General features: G+C 39.5%; 1 protein-coding gene across 4 annotated transcripts in view; it reads left to right on the top strand.

The window, feature by feature from the left end:
- Positions 1-19,556, top strand: part of MTUS2 (microtubule associated scaffold protein 2) — a 337,757-nt gene that overhangs the window by 15,373 nt on the left and 302,828 nt on the right. Inside the window, exon 3 of one of the 4 annotated variants that reach the window (XM_087814432.1) lies at positions 16,441-16,500. The exons of the other annotated variants lie outside the window; for them this stretch is intronic. Coding sequence (XP_087670558.1) covers positions 16,441-16,500 — 60 coding nt within the window. The remainder of the gene's footprint in view (positions 1-16,440; positions 16,501-19,556) is intronic. 4 annotated transcript variants of the gene reach the window in all.

The raw sequence follows: 19,556 nt of genomic DNA, 5'->3' as shown, positions 1-19,556 counted from the left end.
GAACTGTGACTTAGACCTTGGGAAATATTCCTAATGTTTCCGCTCCTGTGTTGGTTTTATGGGTACCATTAAGTACTTCATAGCTTTGGAGTGGCCTAAAAGGACTGGATATGCAGTAAATGTGTGCCACCCCACAGATGAGACTCTTCCAGAGATTCTCTGTCGTAAATTAATGCTACTTCTTAGGACTCTTAATTAAGTCTTACAGATCTTGATGTGACTGTGTCTGCTGAAGAATAAACTAGCCTAAGCACTTCCTTGCTTCTTACATCACTCCTGTGTTTTTATTTACAGTGTTTTCTCACTCCACAGTCATGCCTAAAACCATGAAGTTTTACTGTCATCAGGCCTGGGTATGACACTCAGGAGCTGTTTAAGTGCTCAACGTAGAGCAGGACTCTTGCCTCCCTTTGGGTGGACAGAAAATCTGTATTAGTGAAACCTAAGATTGTGTATATAAACACAATTTTGCTGTTAGAGCCCTCCATTCTGAGAAGTAAAAAGGCAGTATCTTTTTGTACTCTTTTTAGTAGATCTGTATATTTTTATGTTATTTATTCAGAAAAACATCTCTCATGTCCTAAAGCATTGTGTGAAAAATGTTAACCTATACAGTGTACAGCATGTTAGAATGTCATTTGTTCACATGGAGATGAATATACCCATGTTTTCTTGTCGGCAATGCTATCTAAAAGAACTCTAATATTTTGTGAGAGTAGTTAAAGTGTCAGTATAGAAATTTTTTAAAGACTAGATAAGAATACTCCATTATATAAGTGAGCAGAGAAATTCAACCAGATAAGAGAAGTTGGGATAATTTTTCTCAAATTACATCCAGTTTTGTTATGAATTCTGCTTATTAAGATAAATTTTATTTTAGAGTTCAACATACTGTATGAAATTTTCTCTTAGGTAATTTTTTTAAAGACAGGATAAATCCTACTAAATTTTAAAATTTAGACAATTAAGTTAATGAAATATGTCTTGAAGAGCAAGTAAACTTGATTGGAACAATTTAAACACAAGCACAGTTAGTACTTGTTGAAAAGTCTGACTGGTCATGATAATGTCAGAAATTCAGCGAAATGTCAGCATATGCTCAATATTTCTAAAGTTAGAATTCTAAGGTGACAGCGCTATTTTTATTTTTCCCATATATTTTTGCCTTTCTAGCGCCGAAGCATGTAATAATTCTGCATCTCCTGAATTGTACTGGAAGACTGGCGTCCGAGAGATATTAGGACATTTTTTGGATACCTTCAGATAGCAGTAGGGTCTCACCTCTTCCCATTCTAGCCTCACTCGGGGATAGAAAGAATGAGGCCTAGTGAAGCACTGATTCACCCAGTAAACGGTCCAGCACTGGCTCTGTGCAAAGCCTGTGAAGCGCTGCTGCAAGGTGTTAATACAGGGGGAAGAGGGTTAGCGGGCAAGTGAACTCCTGGAAGAATTCATGGATGGACAGAGTAACACAGAGTGAGGTCTGTGCAGGAAGAATATGGCAGAGACATGGAAGTGTGTGGCTTCTTTAGGAAAGAGGGACCAGTTTGAGGAGAGTTGCTGGAAACAAGGCCAGATGAGTAGATTGGGGTCAGATTTGTGATCATGATCATTTTTAAGTTGAGGGTCTACGTTGCAGAATTCACGTGGAGCAGATGGGAGGCTGTGCAGTCTGCTGGGCAGTCCTTGTGCTCTGAGTCAGACAGACCAGGTTCTCATCCCAGACTCTTGATTCATTAGTTACTCAATCCACACCTGTCTGAGCCTCAGTTTCTACCTCTCTAAATTGAGGATAATAACAGAAGCTAAGACATTAGATTGTTGAGAGGGCTGAATGGAAGCTCTTAGAATAGCACCTGACAGTCAGAATGTGTCAGCCAATCAGAATGCCTCCCCTGGCCTCCGAGGCCTCCAGGGCCAGGTCTCCTCCTACCTCCTCTCTCAGGCCTGTTTGAGTCTCTTCCTTTCTTCTCACTGCATGTCACCCACAGTGGCCTCCGTTCAGTTCCTCAGACATGCCAATCTCCTCCTGACCTAGGGGTCTCTGTGCCACCATGCCTCCTAGAACATACTTTTTCCCACACTCTCCAAGACTGGCTCTGTCTCCTTCTTTAAGTTTTAACACAAATGTCACTGCCCCAGAAAGAAAGGCTATACTGATCCCCGCTCTCTACAGTGACACATTCCCAACAGGATACTTTCTAACAGGTTATCCTGTTTGTTTCTTTCACTGTCTTTATCAGGCTCTGTAGTTTTCTTATTTTGCTTTTACATATTTATTATCTCCCAACCCACTATAATATATAGTATATGAGAACTGAGGGATTTATTACATCAATATCTATTGAATAAATGTTAATAGCAGTGGAAGTAATAGTAGTTTTTTTCATCATTATGGAAAGTTGGTAAGGTCCTGAGATATTTTGGGGCAGGAGAGGGCAAATTAAATGCTAGATAGTAAATACTTTTGCTTTGTGGGCCAAACAGCTTCTGTTACAACCACACAGCTCTGCCTTTGTAATGCAGAACCAGCCACGGACCGTATGTAAGTGAATGAGTCTGGCTGTGTTCCAGTGAAACTCTTTTTAGGAAAACAAGTGGCTAGCTTGTGGCTGTAGTTTGCTGACCAACTAACGGCTATTTCAGAGGATTACCGGTCTTTGAGATGATCAGAGCCACTCTTGATTTCTTTATTCAGTATTCATTCAGCTATTCAACAAAGGTTTTTCGAGGACCCATTATGGGCCAGGCACTGGTCTATGTGCTCAGGATGCCCACATTAAATATATAGTCCATGTCTTTGTGGAATAAAGAGATAAGTTAATAATTAAACACGAAGAGCGAAGTATGTGATAGACAGGTGAGGAGGGATGTTCAACTCAGCCCAGGCCGGCGAGGGCTCTGGAAAGATTCCCTAAATGAGATGAGTTGAGGTGAATTTTGAAGGATAAATAGGAGTTGTTTTTCTCTTATAATTTTTATTGAATTTATTGGGGTGATATTGGTTAAGAAAATTATGTGTTCCAGGTGTACAATTCTATAATACATCATCTGTGTATTGTATTGTGGGTTCACCATCCAAAGTTAAGTCTCTTTCCATCACCATTTATCACCCTTTTACCTTCTTTTTCCTCTCCCACCTTGTTTTGTAATCACCATACTGTTGTTCGTGTTTGAGTTTTTGTTGCTGTTTTTTGTTTAATCCCTTCACCTTTTTTACCCATCCCCCAACCCAATCATCCACTCTGACAACTGTCAGTCTTATTCTGTTTCTATGAGTCTGTTTCTGTTCTGTTTGTTTACTTTGTTCATTAGGTTCCACATATAAATGAAACCGTATCGTATTTGTCTTTCTTTGACTGGCTTATTTTACTTAGCATAATGCTCTCCAGGTCCATCCATGGTGTTACAAAAGGTAAGATTTCCTTCTTGTCCGGCTGGCTTGGATCAGTGGTTGAGCTTCAACCTATGATCCAGCAGATCGAGGTTCGATTGCCAGTCAGGGCGCATGTCTGGGTTGCAGCTCGATCCCCAGCAGGGAGTGTGCAAGAGGCAGCCAATCAATGACTCTCTCATCATTGATGTTTCTATCTCTCTCTCCCTCTCCCTTCCTCTCTCTGAAATCAATAAAAATATATGAAAATAAAAAAGATTTCCTTCTTTTATATGGCCATGGAATGTTCCATTGTGTAAACGCACGACTCATTTTTTTTTATCTACTCATCTACTGATTCGCACTTGGATTTGGTGATTGTAAATAATGCTGCAATGAACATAGCGGTGCATATATTTTTTCAAATCAGTGTTTTAGGTTTCTTTGGATATATTCCCAGAAGTGGAATTGCTGGGTCAAAAGGTAGTTCCATTTTTAATTTTTTGAGGAAACTTTATACTGCTCTCCACAGTGGCTGCACCAATCTGCGTTCCCACCAACAGTGCACAAAGGTTCCCTTTTCTCCATATCTTCTACAGCACTTGTTATTTGTTGATTTATTGATTATAGCCATTTTGAAAGGTGTGAGATGATATCTCATTGTGATTTTAATTTGCATTTCTCTGTTGATTAGTGACCTTGAGCATCTTTTTATATGTCTGTTGGCCATCTGTGTGTCCTCTTTGGAGAAGTGTCTACTCAGGTCCTATGCCCATTTTTAAATTGCTTTGTTTGTTTTCTTGTTGTTGAGTTGTATAAGCTCTTTACAAATTTTTGATACTAACCCTTTATCAGATGTATCATTGGCAAATATGTTCTCCCATTCAGTGGGCTATCTGTTCATTTTGTTGATGGTTTTCCTTGCCATGCAAAACCTTTTTAGTTTGATGTAGTCTCATTTGTTTATTTTTTCTTTTGTTTTCCCCAAGGAGATATATCAGAAAAAGTATTGCTATGAGAAATGATTTAGATTTTACTGCTTATGTTTTCTTCTAAGATTTTATGGTTTGAGGCCTTACATTTAAGTCTTTAATCTATTTTGAGTTTATTCTTGTGCATGTTGTAAGAAGGTAGTCTAGTTTCATTTTTTTGTATGTATCTGTCCAATTTTTCCCAACACCATTTATTGAATAGGCTGTCTTTACCCTGTTGTACATTCTTTCCTCTTTTGTCAAATGTTAATTGAACGTAAAGGCATGGGTTTATTTCTGTGCTCTCTATTCTGTTCCATTGATGTATATGTCTGTTTTTATGCCAGTACCATGATGGTTTGATTACTGTGGTCTTGTAGTATAGCTACAGGTAGCATGATTTTTCCAAGTATGTTCTTTCTCAAGATTGCTGTTGCTATTTTTTTGTGTGTGGTTCCATACAAATCTTTGGAATAATTGTTCTAGTTCTGTGAAATATGCCATTGTTATCTTGATAGGAATTGCATTGAATCTATGGATTGCGTTGGATACTATAGACATTTTAATGATGTTAATTCTTCCTATCCATGAACATGGTATATACTTCCACTTATTTGTGTCTTCTTCAATTTCTTTCTTCAGTGTCTAATAATTTTTTGAGTACAGGTCATTTACATTCTTGGTTAAACTTATTCCTAGGTGTTGTTTTTTTTTTTTTTTTTTTTTAAAGTAATTGTGAATGGGATTATTTTCTTAGTTTCCTTCTCTGATAGTTCATTATTGATGTATAAAATGCAACTGATTTCTGAATATTTATTTTGCATCCTGCTATTTTACTGAATTCACTGATCAGTTCTAGTAATATTTTTGGTGGAATCTTTACGGTTCTTTATAAACAGTATCATGTCATCCGCAAATAGTGACAGTTTCGCTTCTTCCTTTCCAGTTTGGATGCCTCTTACTTCTCCTTCTTGTCTGATGGCTTGTGGCTAGGACTTCCAGTACTATGGTGAATAAGAGTGGTGAAAGAGGACACCCCATCTTGTTCCTGATCTTAAGGGAAACACTTTTAGTTTTTGCCCATTGAGAATGACGTTGGCTATGAGTTTCTTATTTATGGCCTTTATTACTTTGAGATATGTTCACTCTATTCTTACTTTGCTGAGAATTTTTGTCATTAATGGGTGTTGGATTTAATCAAATGCTTTTACTGCATCTATTGATATGATCATGCAATTTTTATCCTTCATTTTGTTTATGTGATGTATCACATTTATTGATTTGCAGATATTATACCAATCTTGCATCCCAGAAATCAATCATAGAGTGTGATCTTTTGAATGTATTGCTGGATCCAGTTTGCAATATTTTGTTGAGAATTTTAGCATCAGTGTTCATCAGAGATATTGTGCTATAAATTTTTTGGTAGTATCTTTATGTGGTTTAAGAATTAGGATAATGTTGGCCTTGTTAAATGAGCTTAGGAGCCTACCCTCCTCTTGAATTTTTTGGAATGGTTTGAGAAGGATGGTGTTAGTTCTTCTTTGAATGTTTGGTAAAATTCACCTATGAAGCCATCTGGTCCAGAACTTTTGTTTGTTGGAAGGTTCTTGTTTTGTTTTTTATTGTTGTTTTAATTTCATTAGGTGTAATAAGTCTATTCAGATTTTCTGATTTTTCCTAATTAAGTTTTGGAAAATGTTATGTTTCTGGGAATTTATCCATTTTGTTCAGATTGTCCAATTTGTTGATCTATAGTTCGTAATATTTTCTTACAATCCTTTGTATTTCTGTGGTATCAGTTGTTTCTTCTCCCATTTCATTTCTGATTTTATGTATTTGGGTCCTCTCTCATCCTTGATGATTCTGGTTAAAGGTTTGTCAGTCTTATTTATCTTTTCAAAGCACCAGCTCTTGGTTTTATTGATCTTTTTCATATTGTTTTTTTATTTACACTCTATTTTTTGTTTATTTCTGTTCTGATCTTTATTATTTTATTTCTCCTACTCACTTTGGGCTTTGTTTGTTGTTTTTTCCAGTTCCTTTATGTTGAAAGTTAGATTGTTTATTTGACATTTTTCTTGTTTCTTAAGGTAGGCCTGTTAAGCTATGAATTTTTCTCTTAGGACTGCTTTTGCTGTGTCCCATAGATTTGGGTTTGTTTTGTTCTCATTTTCATTTGTTTCAAGGTATCTTTTGGTTTCTTCTTTGATCTCATTGGTAACCCATTCATTGTTTAGTAACATGTTATTTAGCCTCCATGTCTTTGTGTGTTTTTCAGGTTCTTTTGTATGATTAATTTCTAGTTTCATACATTCTGGTGAGAGAAGATACTTGATATGATTTCAATCTTTTCAAAACTATTTAGATTTCTTTTGTGTCCTAACATGTGTCCTATCTTAGAAAATGTTTCATATGCACTTGAAAAGATTGTATATTCTACTGCTTTGCAGTAAAATGTTCTGAACATATCAATTAAATTCATCTGGTCTAGTGTGTCATTTAAGACCACTGTTACCTTGTTGAGATTTTGTCTGAAAGATCTACCCATTGATGTCAATGAGGTGTTAAACTTTTCTACTATGACTGTATTACTGGCAATCTCTCCTTTCATGCCTAACAAGATTTGCTTTGAATATTTAGGTATTCCTATGCTAGATGCATAAATGTGTACAAGGGTTATATCCTCTTGTTGGATTGCTCACTTTATTATTATATAGTGTCCTTCTTTGTCTTTCATTATAGCCTTGTTTTAAAGTCTTTTGTCAGATATAAGTATTGCTACCCCAGCTTTTATTTCACTTCCATCTGCATGAAATATCTTTTTCTATCCGTTTACTCTTAGTTTTGCATATCTTTTGTTCTAAGATGGGTCTCTTGTAGACAGCTTATATATGGGTCATGTTTTCTTACCCAGTCCACGACCCTGTATTGTTTGATTGGAGCATTTAAGCGATTTACATTTAAAGTGATGATTGGTACATATTTATTGCCATTTTATTCTTTATAACCATGTCCTTTTGTTTTGTCTTTTACTTCTTGTTGTTATTTTTGTTGTTCTTTTTCTTTCTTCTTTCATCATCTTCTTAAAGAAAACCTATTTCTTGTAATACTGGTTTGGTGGTAATGAACTCATTTAGTTTTTTCTTGTCTGGGAAGCTCTTTATTTCTCCATCAACTTTAAATGATAGCCTTGCTGGGTAAATTAGTCTTTGTTATAGGTCCTTGTTTTTTATCACTTTGAACATTTCATGCCAATCCCTTCTCCCCTGAAATGTTTCTGTTGAGAAATCAGCTGACAGACAGTCTTATGGGAGCTCCCTTGTAGGTAACTAACTGCTTTTCTCTTTCTGCTTTTAAGGTTCTCTCTTGGTCTTTAATCTTTGCCATTTTAATTATGATATGTCTTGGTGTGGGTCTCTTTGGGTTAGTATTGTTTGGGACTCTCTGTGCTTCCCAGACTTGTGTGTCTTTTTTCTTCACCAGGTTAGGGAGTTTTTCAGTGATTTTTAGAGTAGATTCTCGATGTCTTGCTCTCTCTTCTTCTTCTGGTACCTCTATGATGTGGGTATTGTTATGCTTCATGTTTTCCCAAAGTTCCCTTAAACTATTCTCATTTATAATTTTTTTTTTTTCTGCTACCTTGTCTTCCAAATCACTGATTCAGTTCTTGCTTCATCCAACCTACTGTTTATTTCTTCTAGAGCATTCTTCATTTCAGATATATTCTTAATTTCTCACTGGTTGTTTTTTATGGCATCTATGTGTTTTTTTTTCATGCTCTTGTAGTTCTCAAAGTTTCTTGAGCATCCTTAAAACCATTTTTTTTTATCCTCACCTGAGGATATGTTCATCGATTTTAGAGAGAGAGGAAGGGAAAGAGAGGGAGAGAAGGACGAAGAGAGAGAGAAACATCCATGTGAGGGAGAAACATTGATCGGCCGCCTCCTGCACATGCCCTGGCCAGGGATCAAACCTGCAACTCAAATATGTGCCCTGACTAGGAATTGAACCCACAACCTTTGATGTACGGGAGGATGCTCCAACTAACTGAGCCACCTTATAACCATTTCTTTGAACTCTACATCTGGTAAATTACTTGTGTCCATTTCATTTGGCTCTTTTTCTGGAGATTTTCCTGTTCTTTCATTTGGGACATATTTCTTTGTCTCCTCATTTTGGCTCCCTCTTTGTATTTGTTTCTATTTGTTAGGTAGATCTACTGTATCTACTAGTCTTGGTCGGTTGGCCTTATGTGGTAGGTGTCTCTTGGGATCCAGTGTCACAGTCTCCTTGATCACCTTAGCTGGGTGCTCCAGGAATGTCCCTTTTATGGGTTATGTGGGTCCTCCTGTTTTAAGTGAGTCTTGATTTCTGTTGGCCTATTTGTAGGTGGGTTGACCCTCAGGCTGGCTGACTATGAGGATCAACTCCATACCTCAGTGTATGAGCTGCTGTGCAGGTGCTGACCACATGAAAAGGAATTCACCTTAGTGGGGTCTGGTGCTTTCCAAGATCTCCCTTTGGATATGCTGTTTGTGAAGCTAATTGGATCCTGCTCTGATGTTGCCTGAAGCTGGCTTCTGGTTGTGTCTATTCTGGAGACTCTTGTGAAGGACTGTTATACATCAATGTCAGATGCTGCCTGTGACTGGCTTTGGCCAACCTGTTTGAAGCTACAAAGTGACCCACAGTTTATGGCTGCCTCTGCTGGGGTTGGGTGTGCCTCGGAAGGAACAAGCTATGAGTGAAGACTGGCTTCCACCAGCACCAAGTCTGGGGCAGGTCAGGCAAAAAGCCCAAGGCATTCTGAGATCTGCCTTTGCCTGCCTCCTCCTGCCAGCTGCCTATTAGGCTCAGTCACTGAAATATCCTCTGGTTGGACTTGAGTTGCATGAAGAACGTTCTCAGTGAGTCACCAGAAAGAGGTGAGTAGTGTTCACCAGACTGATACAGGTTCAGTCTTGGGCCAGTCCTGGGTATCAGGCCACTCAGCAAAAGTCCCAGTGTATACCAAGTCTAACTTCCTCCCACTGGGTGTCCACAGTACTTTGTGGTTGGGCAAGGGGTCTCAGGAAATCATCAGGGTGAGGCCAGTGAGTTTATCAGTTCCAAACTCACCAAGATTTGGCCATGTGAAGGGAGGATTGTGCACCTGTTGGGCATACAGGGGAAATATGGCCCCCATCCTAGAGCTATACAACTTAGTCTGTCTCAGATTCTGCCTGGAGCCCAAACTCAGCAGGGTGGGGCCACCTGGAGTTGGGTGGGTAGGACTAGTGGATCTTGTGGGAGGGGGAGTACTAGTCAGACTTTGGGGAAGGAGGGAGGTGTGGCCCCCCACTCCAGAGCCACACAACTCAGTCACTGACACCCCTGAGTCTTCCCAACCTCTGCATCCCTGATTCTCTATACCTCTACCCTGGAAGCTGACTCTTCAGCAGGGTGTGAACTCTGCAGTGTAGGGTGACAGGGATTCCAGAGGGTGGGGCTATTGTATTCCCCTGGGTTGATGCTGTAAATCCTTTGTTATAAGACTTCTCTTAAGCTAGTCTTCAGTTGGTTATTCAGGTTGATTATTCTATACTTTAGCTGTAATTCCAGTTTGGTCCTTGGAGGAGGTGAGTATAACTTTCACCTACTCTGATACCATCTTAGATATCTAAAGGATAAATAGGAGTTTTCCAGGTAGAAAAGGGATAAAGTTTGAATGTATACCTGACAGAGAGAGAAGTCCTCAGTTCAGGTGATTTGTATCTTCTTATAGGGAGCACTGAGGGTGTGTTTTGTAGGATTGGAGTGGTGGTGGACAGTTAGTTATTTGACATATGCCAAGTTTGGGATTCCTAGGGGACATTTAGGTAGAATTTTCCAGAAGGCAGGATTTGGGGCTGGAGAGAAAGCAGAACCAAAGATAAAGAGTCATTACTCCATAGATGGAAGATGAAAATGAATGAGCCAATTCAGGGATAGAGGCACATGAAAGAAGGAAAGATCAAGAGGAGAACTTTATGTCCACATTTAAGGAGTAACTAAAGAAAGGACCCTGCAAGAGACAGAACACTGTAGGATGGGTGGGTGGGTGAGGGGTAGGGAAATGTACTGTTTTGAGTATAAGGAAGAGGGAGTTTCTAAATTAGAATATGGTCAAAACTGCTTCACAAAAGAAAGGACAAGTAAAAATGCAGTTTGTTGGGATTGGAAATTAGGAAGCAGTTGGTGACCTAGTTTTGAATGAACAATTTTAGTAAAATGTGGGGGTGGAAGTCACATATTAGTAGATTGAGAAGTGAATGAAAAGTGTGGAAGTGGAAGCAATGAGAATAGACTGCTGTTTCTAAAAATGTACTGATGGAGAAAACAGCCATGGGTGCCAGCTGGAAGGGAGGCAGGGCTGAGTTTTGTTTTGTTTTTTAGAGTGTGGTGGGAGAGATTAGAGCTGGTTGGAAATGTGAGAGAGAGAGAGTGGGCTGTAGAGAGAAGTTGAGCATGTGGTGGTGGTAACTGTTAGAATAAGAACTCCAGGAGGGTGATAAATAATGAAATCGAGATATCACATGGAAGGGTGAACCTTAGAACTGAAGTCGAACATTGATTCTTCTAAGACCAAGGAGGAGAGTAATAGATAGAAAACAGGATGAGTGAAGTGTTGATTTCTATGTTGAGTGAGAAAAGTTTATTGACATCACCTAAGAGCCATTTCACTATTTTCATCACTATTTTACTTAATTTTATGATAACTATAGCATCTACCAGGAGAGATTTAAAGCAGATGGGAAAACATCCCCATAAGACAAAAAGAGGAATTACTGAAATGGTAAGAGTGAATATGGCCTAACCATAGTCCCTTAATGACAGTGATGACCTTGGGACCTATCTTGGAGGCTACAGAGGCACTGTTCAATTTGTTCTACATACTGTTGAAATGAACATTGACAATGCCTGTATTTTCACTGCACATTTAGCAAACAAAGCTGTTCTATCTTTGGCTTACTTTCATTGCAACTGAACATGCCTAATAATGCCTTGGAGAAGTTTATTAAAAAATGCAAGTTTCCTCAGCCCAGACACAGAGAGTCAGCTTCAGTGGCTTTGGGGTGGAACAGGCATAACAACTATTCTTTTCTTTATTTGGACAAAAACTGTTTGTATAGTAATTAATATTTATTGAGCACCTACTATGGTTAAGTTGTTCTAGGCATTGAGGATACAGCCATGAGTGAGATAGAAGAGATCCCTTAGGCAATTATGATACATTGTGATTGAATGCTGTGATGGAAAAGTCTTCTGAGCTCAGGAGAACATAGGAGGGAAATCTTACCCCAAGTTGGGGTCCAGAAAAGTTTCTCAGATGTAGTATGGTATGAAGGGCTAAAAATTTGAGGTTTGGGAGTGAAGGATGAGGAAATGGTAGGAGTGGAAGAAAGGTTATTTCAAGCAGAGGCAATGGTGCAGGAGAAGATTAGTGTGACAGAAATGTAGAGTACCAGGAAAGGATGAGAGAACACATAGAAGATTGTGATGACATGGCAAGATGTATTAGAGAATTTGCATTTTTATCCTAAGAGCAAAATGGTTCATTCAAAGGGTATTAAACAAGGGATTGATATGATCATTTCATTTTTAAAAAAATATCAGTTGGACTAAAGTTTAGAGAATGGATTGAGGGACAGGAATGGGGTGGGGTAGAAGGATTGGAGACAGAGACCCTTTATGAGGCTATTGCAGTAAACCAGAATGATAGTCCATCTGTGGTGGTGGTAGTTGTGTCTGTGTGGGGGGTGGGGGAGTTGATGGAGAGAAGTAGATGGGTTTTAGAAGGTGGATTTGACCAACTCCCTAACCCTGTGAGTGAAGCTCACATCAGAATAGATTGGGAGGGAAAACAAAGAATAAAAATCAAGGAAGAGTAATGTCAGCCTTGGCTCAACTCTGCAGGCAAAAATCCACTACTAATTCTAATGTGACTCAGCTGAAGAATATGACACTTGTGATTTGCTGTTTTATTTGCTTGCTTCTTAAAATGGTAGTAAAGAGGAAGATGAATAATCTAGATATTTTTGTCCTGTTATTGTTCACCTTGGTTGTCGTGGAATCTTAAGACGTCCATCTGATTTACCATTGCGTATGAATACCCTGCACAGAGCTTGTCTTCCTGGATTTTTTAAGCATGGAAAGGGGCTGTATCCTTACCTGTATGCATTTTTCTCCTTCCTTAATCCAAAACCATATAAAAGCATAACTTCAAAGCATAGGTTCAGACGTTGGAGAGTATTGAGTGGTTTCGGTTGGTAGAGCCTCAAACTGGAGTGAGGGCAGGAATCAGTCAGTGAGTATTTTCTGTTCACCCTCTATGTCTTAGGCTTTCTATTTCAAGGTGCCTTCTTCTGCTGGCCTTCTCAACTACATGCTCTTCTTCTGGAACTCCTTTCATTTCCCTCCTTGGGTGGATCCATGTGTTCTGCCACTTTGGTTTCCTTATTCATTTTGCTGGTATATCCTCAGTAATTACCCAAGAGTGAGTTCAAGGAATGCAGACTAGCAGTTTTGTCATTTTCCAAACTGTCTTTAGTCTGCATTTACTAGATTAATTATAATTTTCTAGATTGAAAATGAGTTTCTTTCAAAACATAAAGATATCCAGTGGTGTTCAAAAGAAAGCTGATGCCAGTCTGAGAAATATTTTTTTGTAGGAGACCAGATATTTTTTCTTTTTGAAAGCTTTAGAATCTTCTCTTGTCCTTGGTGTACTAAAAATTCCCAGGCGTGTGTGTGTGTGTGCACACGCATGTATATGTATGCCGGGGGTGGGGGAGAGACTGAGAGATGACAGAGAAGGAGAGTGGGTGGGAGACAGAGAGAGCGGAGACTCAGAGAGGGGGAAGGATTGATTGATCTTGCTAAGCAATTGTGAAACTCTCAGCTTGAGACTTGAGTATCCTTTCATCTTTGGGCAATAAACCATCTTGTCTTGTTACTTGTCAACTTCTACTTCTTTGTTTTCTGTTTCTTCCTAAAATTTCTACTGTCCGGTTGTTGGACCTCTCAGAGTGATTACTTGTGCCAACTTTGTCTTACGTGGTTTCCCTCACCACATGTGCTCCTTCTTCATTTTAGACAATTTAACTGGACTTACTTTCTAACACTTCTGTTGAATTGTTGTTTTGGTATTTTTAAAAAAAAATTTTTTATTGATTTCAGAGAGAGAAAGGGAGCGGGGAGAGAGAGATAGAAACATCAATGATGAGAGAGTCATGGATCGACTGCCTCCTGCATACCCCCTGCTGGGGACTGAGCCTGAAACCTGGGCATGTGCCCTGACTGGGAATCAAACCTCGATCTCCTGGATCCTAAGTTGATGCTCAACCACCTACCCCTGCTGGCTGGGCTGTTCTGGTATTTTTAAGAATACTTTCATAGTTTCTGACTGCTTTTTTCATAGTATATTGTTCTTTATTTATTGTTGCAATTTCTTTCTAAATTTCTCTGAGGATACTAATTAGATTCGATTTTTAAAAAAGATATATTTTGTTATTTGAGTTCTCTCTATATCCTTGGGGGAAGTTTTTCTCTTTGTGTTTTAAAATTTTTTGTTGTTTGTTTTGTGCTGGAAGGTTTTCTCAAATTCTTAGTGATCATTTACTCTTATTGAGATAGATGAACTTGGAGTTCATTTGTTCAGATTCTTTTCTTGCCCCACCGGGTGTGGCTCAGTGGTTGAGCGTCAGCCTTGGATCCAGGAGATTGTGGTTCAATTCCCAGGGAGAGTACATGCCCCGGTTGTGGGCTTGATCCCCAGCAGGGGATGACGCACAGGAGGCAGCCGATCAATGACTCTCTTTCATCATTGATGTTTCTCTCTCTCCCTCTCCCTTCTCTCTGAAAGCAATAAAGATATATTTTTAAAAATCACATTCTTTTTTTAAATTAAATTTATTGGAGTGACATTTGTTAATAAGATTATATAGGTTTTAAGTGTACGATTCTATGATACATCGTCTGTGTATTGCATTGTGTGTCCACCACCCAGAGTCAAATCATCTTCCATCACCATGTATTTGACCCCCTTTACTACTCCCCACCCAGTTCCCTCTGGTAACCACCACACTGTTGTCTGTGTCTATGAGTTTTTGTTTGTTTTTATTGTTTGTTCATTTGTTGCTTTCAGTTTTGTATCTCACATACGAGTGAAATCATATGGTTCTTAACTTTTTCTGTCTGATTTATTTTGCTTAGCATTCCCAAGATCCATCCATGTTGTAGCAAATGGCACTATTGCATTCAAAGTCTTTAGAACTCTATTTCTTTTTCTCCTTGGGCTTGGCAGAGGTGGGGAGGTGGGAGGTAAATACCTTGGTACTGGACACTGCATTTCTCAGCCTACTCTTCCTGCTCCTTCCCTTAGATCTGTCCTCTGCACCCTGGCTGTGCAGGCTGGAGGTCAGCGGGCTGCTTGCTCTCCTGCACCATTGCTCTCACATCTGTGGCGGGCTGCACTCCTCCTCGGCCTGTCATCCAGGGTCCGCCATCAGTGTTCTGTGTTCCAGAAACTGCTGGAATAGCTGGCTCAGCATATACCTGTCTCTTTTCTCTCTGTTTTTCTAGGTTCAAACACGTAAAGTGCTTAACAGAAATAACTCAATAAATATTTAGCTATTATTATTAGCTGTATCTCTTAAAATTGAATTATCCTCATTTTAAGGCATCTTTGGCTAGAGATGTGTTCTGTCCCCTGCCTTGAGCTGCGATCTCCTCTTCTATTTAAATCTAGTCAGTGTTGCTTACTAGCATCTCTCTGGGGTCTGTTTAGTATTGTAAAAGCATGGGCAACACATGTTATGGGTTTTTTCCTTAGCAAATAGAGCAAGTCTTTTACTTTTTCTCCTATTTTGAAATGCTAAAGCCATTCATCAGAAAACAGATTATTCAACTGCAGTGGTTCATAAAAATGTTGTTTCTTTTGATGAGTTTGAGCCTCTAATGATTTCTCTGAGCATCGCTAACATAATCAGGATCCTGGGCTTTATCAACCCACGTTTATAACACAGCAGATTAGGAGCATCAGTAGATTTACAATCAGTTCAAAATAACTGACCAGCTCTTCTAATTCTGGCAGATGTGCCAGGACAAGGTCACCTGGATTTGACATATCTTTTTAAACAGCTTCTACTTATAATTAGATCTGTCCAGCAATAAAAGTATGACATGGGCAGTATTTACATTATTGTACCTTCTGCTATTTCCTTCTGTGTGTAGCGCTCTTTCCTCCTCACTCCTCTCCTGTTCCTTCCCTTTTACACAGACTTTGATTCATTTATACACTGACCGAATCTGCAATGTACAGGTCAAGTCTCCTGCTGGGGGTTTTATTCTAGTACGGTGGGAAACAAGGCAGTGGTTATTAGTGAATCTCTGGATTAAATGCAGTCACTTAAGGTGTTAAACAAGATCTAAATGAAGATCCTCAGATCCCAATTATTCTAATAATCCAGTTCTAAAATCAGTTTTTTAGATTTTTATAAGAAAGTAAAACTCAAGGTTTGGTCTTCAATGAAAGATACTGCATAAATAGGTTTCTTTGTTTTTGCAGATTATGCATTGCTCATTTAGCACAGGGTTCTGTTTTTACCTCTTTGTAACTCCAAAAAATTAATAAAACAAAACAACTTCCACTAGTTTCTTTTTCTGGTCTGGATATTAAATAATGCCACTGAGTCACCGCTCTCAGCTAAGTTTCCTCTGCTCATCATTCCTAGATTATGAACACATCTGTAATGAAGTTAGCAATATTTTTTTTTTTTTGGTATGCTTTTGCCCTTTACCTCTGGCTACACTAAGTTTTTATCAAAAACATGGGCTCTAAGCCTCCCTCCCATTCATTTGCATCCTTTCTGTTCAGGCATCCTGGGTCCACTCTGCTCTTCTTTCTTAGGCGCCTTTCTGGGGTTTGCTGTGCTTATCACAGGGAGTGACCCAGGGATTCCCAGACAGTCTGTGGAAGAGGTTTCCATGGGCTCCTCTGACCAAAGTTTCCTGATGTTCTCTTCGAAGTGAGGAGGATTTTTCTAAGGCTCCCACAAACTGTTGTATTTTCAGGGGTGTATGATCTCAGTGGGGTATGGCTCAACTATAATGGTTTCCTCGGAAAAGTTTCAGGTATGTAGGCCTTTTCTTATTCCTATAACAAAGAGGATTTCTCTTTAATCACCCACCCCAACCCCTGTTCCACCCCAATCAACCAGCAAGACCTGATGATTTTGTAACTTGAATCCATTGGCCCCACTCCACCCTGTTCTCAGACATGGACTTCTCTCCCTCCCTGCTGGCACCTGGTTGATTTCCCTGCCTCCAGTCTTGCCCCTCTTAGACCCGTCCTCCACAGGGCAAATCAAGCCTTAGTCTCCTGCCTTTAATATTTTATAGTGGTGCTACACTGCTGTCGGGAGAGAAAACCAACCACCTTAACGTCTGTCAAGTTCTTCCAGCCTACCTGTCCACCTCCGCACTTGGCTTCTCCTGCCTTCCTCAAGTAGCTTCCTCCCTGACACAACCTCCTCCCTTCTCTATTCCTAGTTCCACTTGCTCTGTTTCTCCTTTGTGACCCAGCTCAGCTTCCCCCTTCCAACAGCCCATTCCTTGTTCCCCACAGTCTGGGCTTAGGGCTGCCCCACTTTAGCTCCCACAGCTCTGGTTCTTGCCTCTGTCATGTCACTGAGCACACCTTACTGTGATTTTCTGCATGTGCATCTGATGCTGATGTTAGCAGGGACTGGACCCTATTTATTTTTATTTTGCAAGATCAGGACACCCGGTGCACATTCGGTGTGTCTCGAATTCAGCTGAACTGAGTGAAGCCAGAGGGTCTGCTGTTCTGTCCTGCTCCTTCACTTCTACTCTCCTTGAGGCGGTTTTCACCCTCTGCCCCTGGTGCTGGTCTCAATGGCTGTGCTACTGCTGACACTACAAAGTTCTCTATTTTAGGCATCTGTCTTTTGGGTCTCGAAGGGCTAATCTAGTCATCCGTCTTCCACCTAATTGTCTGTATTTTCTATCTTATCTCTTTATTTTTCTTTCTGGGAGCTAGTTAACTAGCTAGCTAACTCCAGCACTTTCTGCCTCTCTCTCTCTTAGATAATAACTTTACTATGATATAATTCATGTTCCGTACAATTCACCCACTTAAAGTGCAAGTTCAGTGGTTTTAAGCCTGTTCACAGAGTTGTGCAACCATCACCACACTCAGAACATTTTCGAACATTTTCATGACTTTAAAAAGAAAGAAAACCTGTGCTCATCATCAGTCACTCCTCACTGTCGCCAAACCCCAGCCCCTGGCAACCACTGACCCACTACATTTGTCCTTATAGATTTGCCTATTCTGGATATTTCGTATAATGGAATCATGTAATACGTGGCCTTTTGTGTCTAGCTCTTTTCACTTGCCGTAATGTTTTTAAAGGTCATCCAATTTGTAGCATATGTCTGTACTTCATTCCCGTGTAGTCAGGTCAGGTGTCACAGTAGAATACCACAGACTAGGGGGCTTAAACAACAGAAATTTAGTTTCTCCCAGTTTTGCAGGCTAGAAGTCCAAGGTTAAGGTACCAATAAGATTGGTGCCTGGTGAGGCCTTCCTCCTTGGTTTGCAGATAGCCACCTCCTTAGTGCACCCTCACATGGTCTTTGCATGTGTGGAGAGAGAGATCTCTGGGTTCTCTTCCTCTTCTTATGAGGGCACCAGTCCTATTGGATTAGGGTTCTACCATAAGACTTCATTTAACCTTAATTACTTCCGTAAAGGTCTAGCCCCAAATACAGTCATAATTAGGTTAGGGATTTAACATATACATTTTCGGGAACACAGTTCATTTCATGACAGTTCCTTTGTATTGCTCAATATTCCGTATATCACAATTTATTTATAAATTCATTAGATCATAGACATTTGGGTTGCTTAGTCATTTTTTGGATATTATTAATTATGTCACTATGAACTTTTGTGTACAAGTGTTTGTGTAGCTATTTGGTTTTCTTCTTTTATATAGATCCCTAAGAGTGGGATTGCTGGGTCACACGGTAGGTAATTCTATATTTAATCTTTTAAAGTGCTGCCTGACTCTTCTCCAAGGTAGTCACAGCACTTTGTGTTCCCGCCATCAGTGCCTGGGGCTTCTGATTCTCCACAGCCTCTCAAACACTTGTTATTATCTGCTTTCTCATCCTAACCACCCTCTTGATGTGAAAGTGGCATCTCACTGTGGTTTCGATTTACATTCCCTGATGGCTAATGGTGTTGAGCAGGTGTTCATATGCTTCTTGGAAAACTCGTGTGCTTGTTGGATATTTTTATGTCTTCTTTGGAGAAGTGTACATTCAGATCCTTTGCTCATGTTTAAATTGGATTGTCTTTCTATTGTTGAGTTTCAGGAGTTTTTTGTATAGTTTCAGTACAAATTCCTTATCACATAATATTTACAATATTTTTTACCATTTTGTGGCTGTCTTTTCACTTTATTAATTGAGCCCTTTGAAATAAAACAGGTCTGTACCCAGACTTTCCCACACTCACCAGGGAAAGACCATGCGAGGACACAGTGAGAAGGTGGCCATCTGTAACCCAGGGAGCGGGCTCTCGCAGGCACTGACTCTGCCTTGATCTTGGACTTCTAGCCTCTAGGACTGCGAGAAATAAATGTCTGTTGTTTGAGCCCCCGAAAAAGAAAACAAAAAGGAATAGAAAAGTTTGTAATTTGGATAATGTTCAGTTATTGATTTTTCCCTTTTGTTGCTTATGCCTTTGCTATCACATCTAAGAGTCTTACCCTAACTCAAGTTCATGAAGATTTATGCCTGTGTTTTCTTAAGAGTTTTATAATTTTATCAATTAAATTTAAATCTGTCCTCCATTTTGACTTGAGTGAGGTGGGGGTTCAACTACATTTCTTTGTATGTGGCTATTCTGTTATCCCAGAACTAGAGCTTCTCTTTTAACTGTTAATGATTTGGTTTTGCTGAGATGTTGAAATTATCACCAGTTGTTAGAGAATTTATCTTACCCTCTGGTTGGCAGCTCATTCCATATTATTATTCCAGGCATGTCTTTCATTTTATTTTCATCACTCTTCAGGCTGAGGGACTTCCCTACCTATATCCAGATTTATAGCAAGTCTATTATATATTGTTGAAGTGGCTAGTTAAGCCTGGGAGTTATA

Source organism: Miniopterus natalensis, chromosome 2 (genome assembly GCF_054644295.1).
Source record: "Miniopterus natalensis isolate mMinNat1 chromosome 2, mMinNat1.hap1, whole genome shotgun sequence".
Classification (NCBI taxonomy): Eukaryota; Metazoa; Chordata; class Mammalia; order Chiroptera; family Miniopteridae; genus Miniopterus; species Miniopterus natalensis.
The sequence above is the reverse complement of the archived record's forward strand: the minus strand, read 5'-3'. Positions and strand labels throughout refer to the sequence as shown.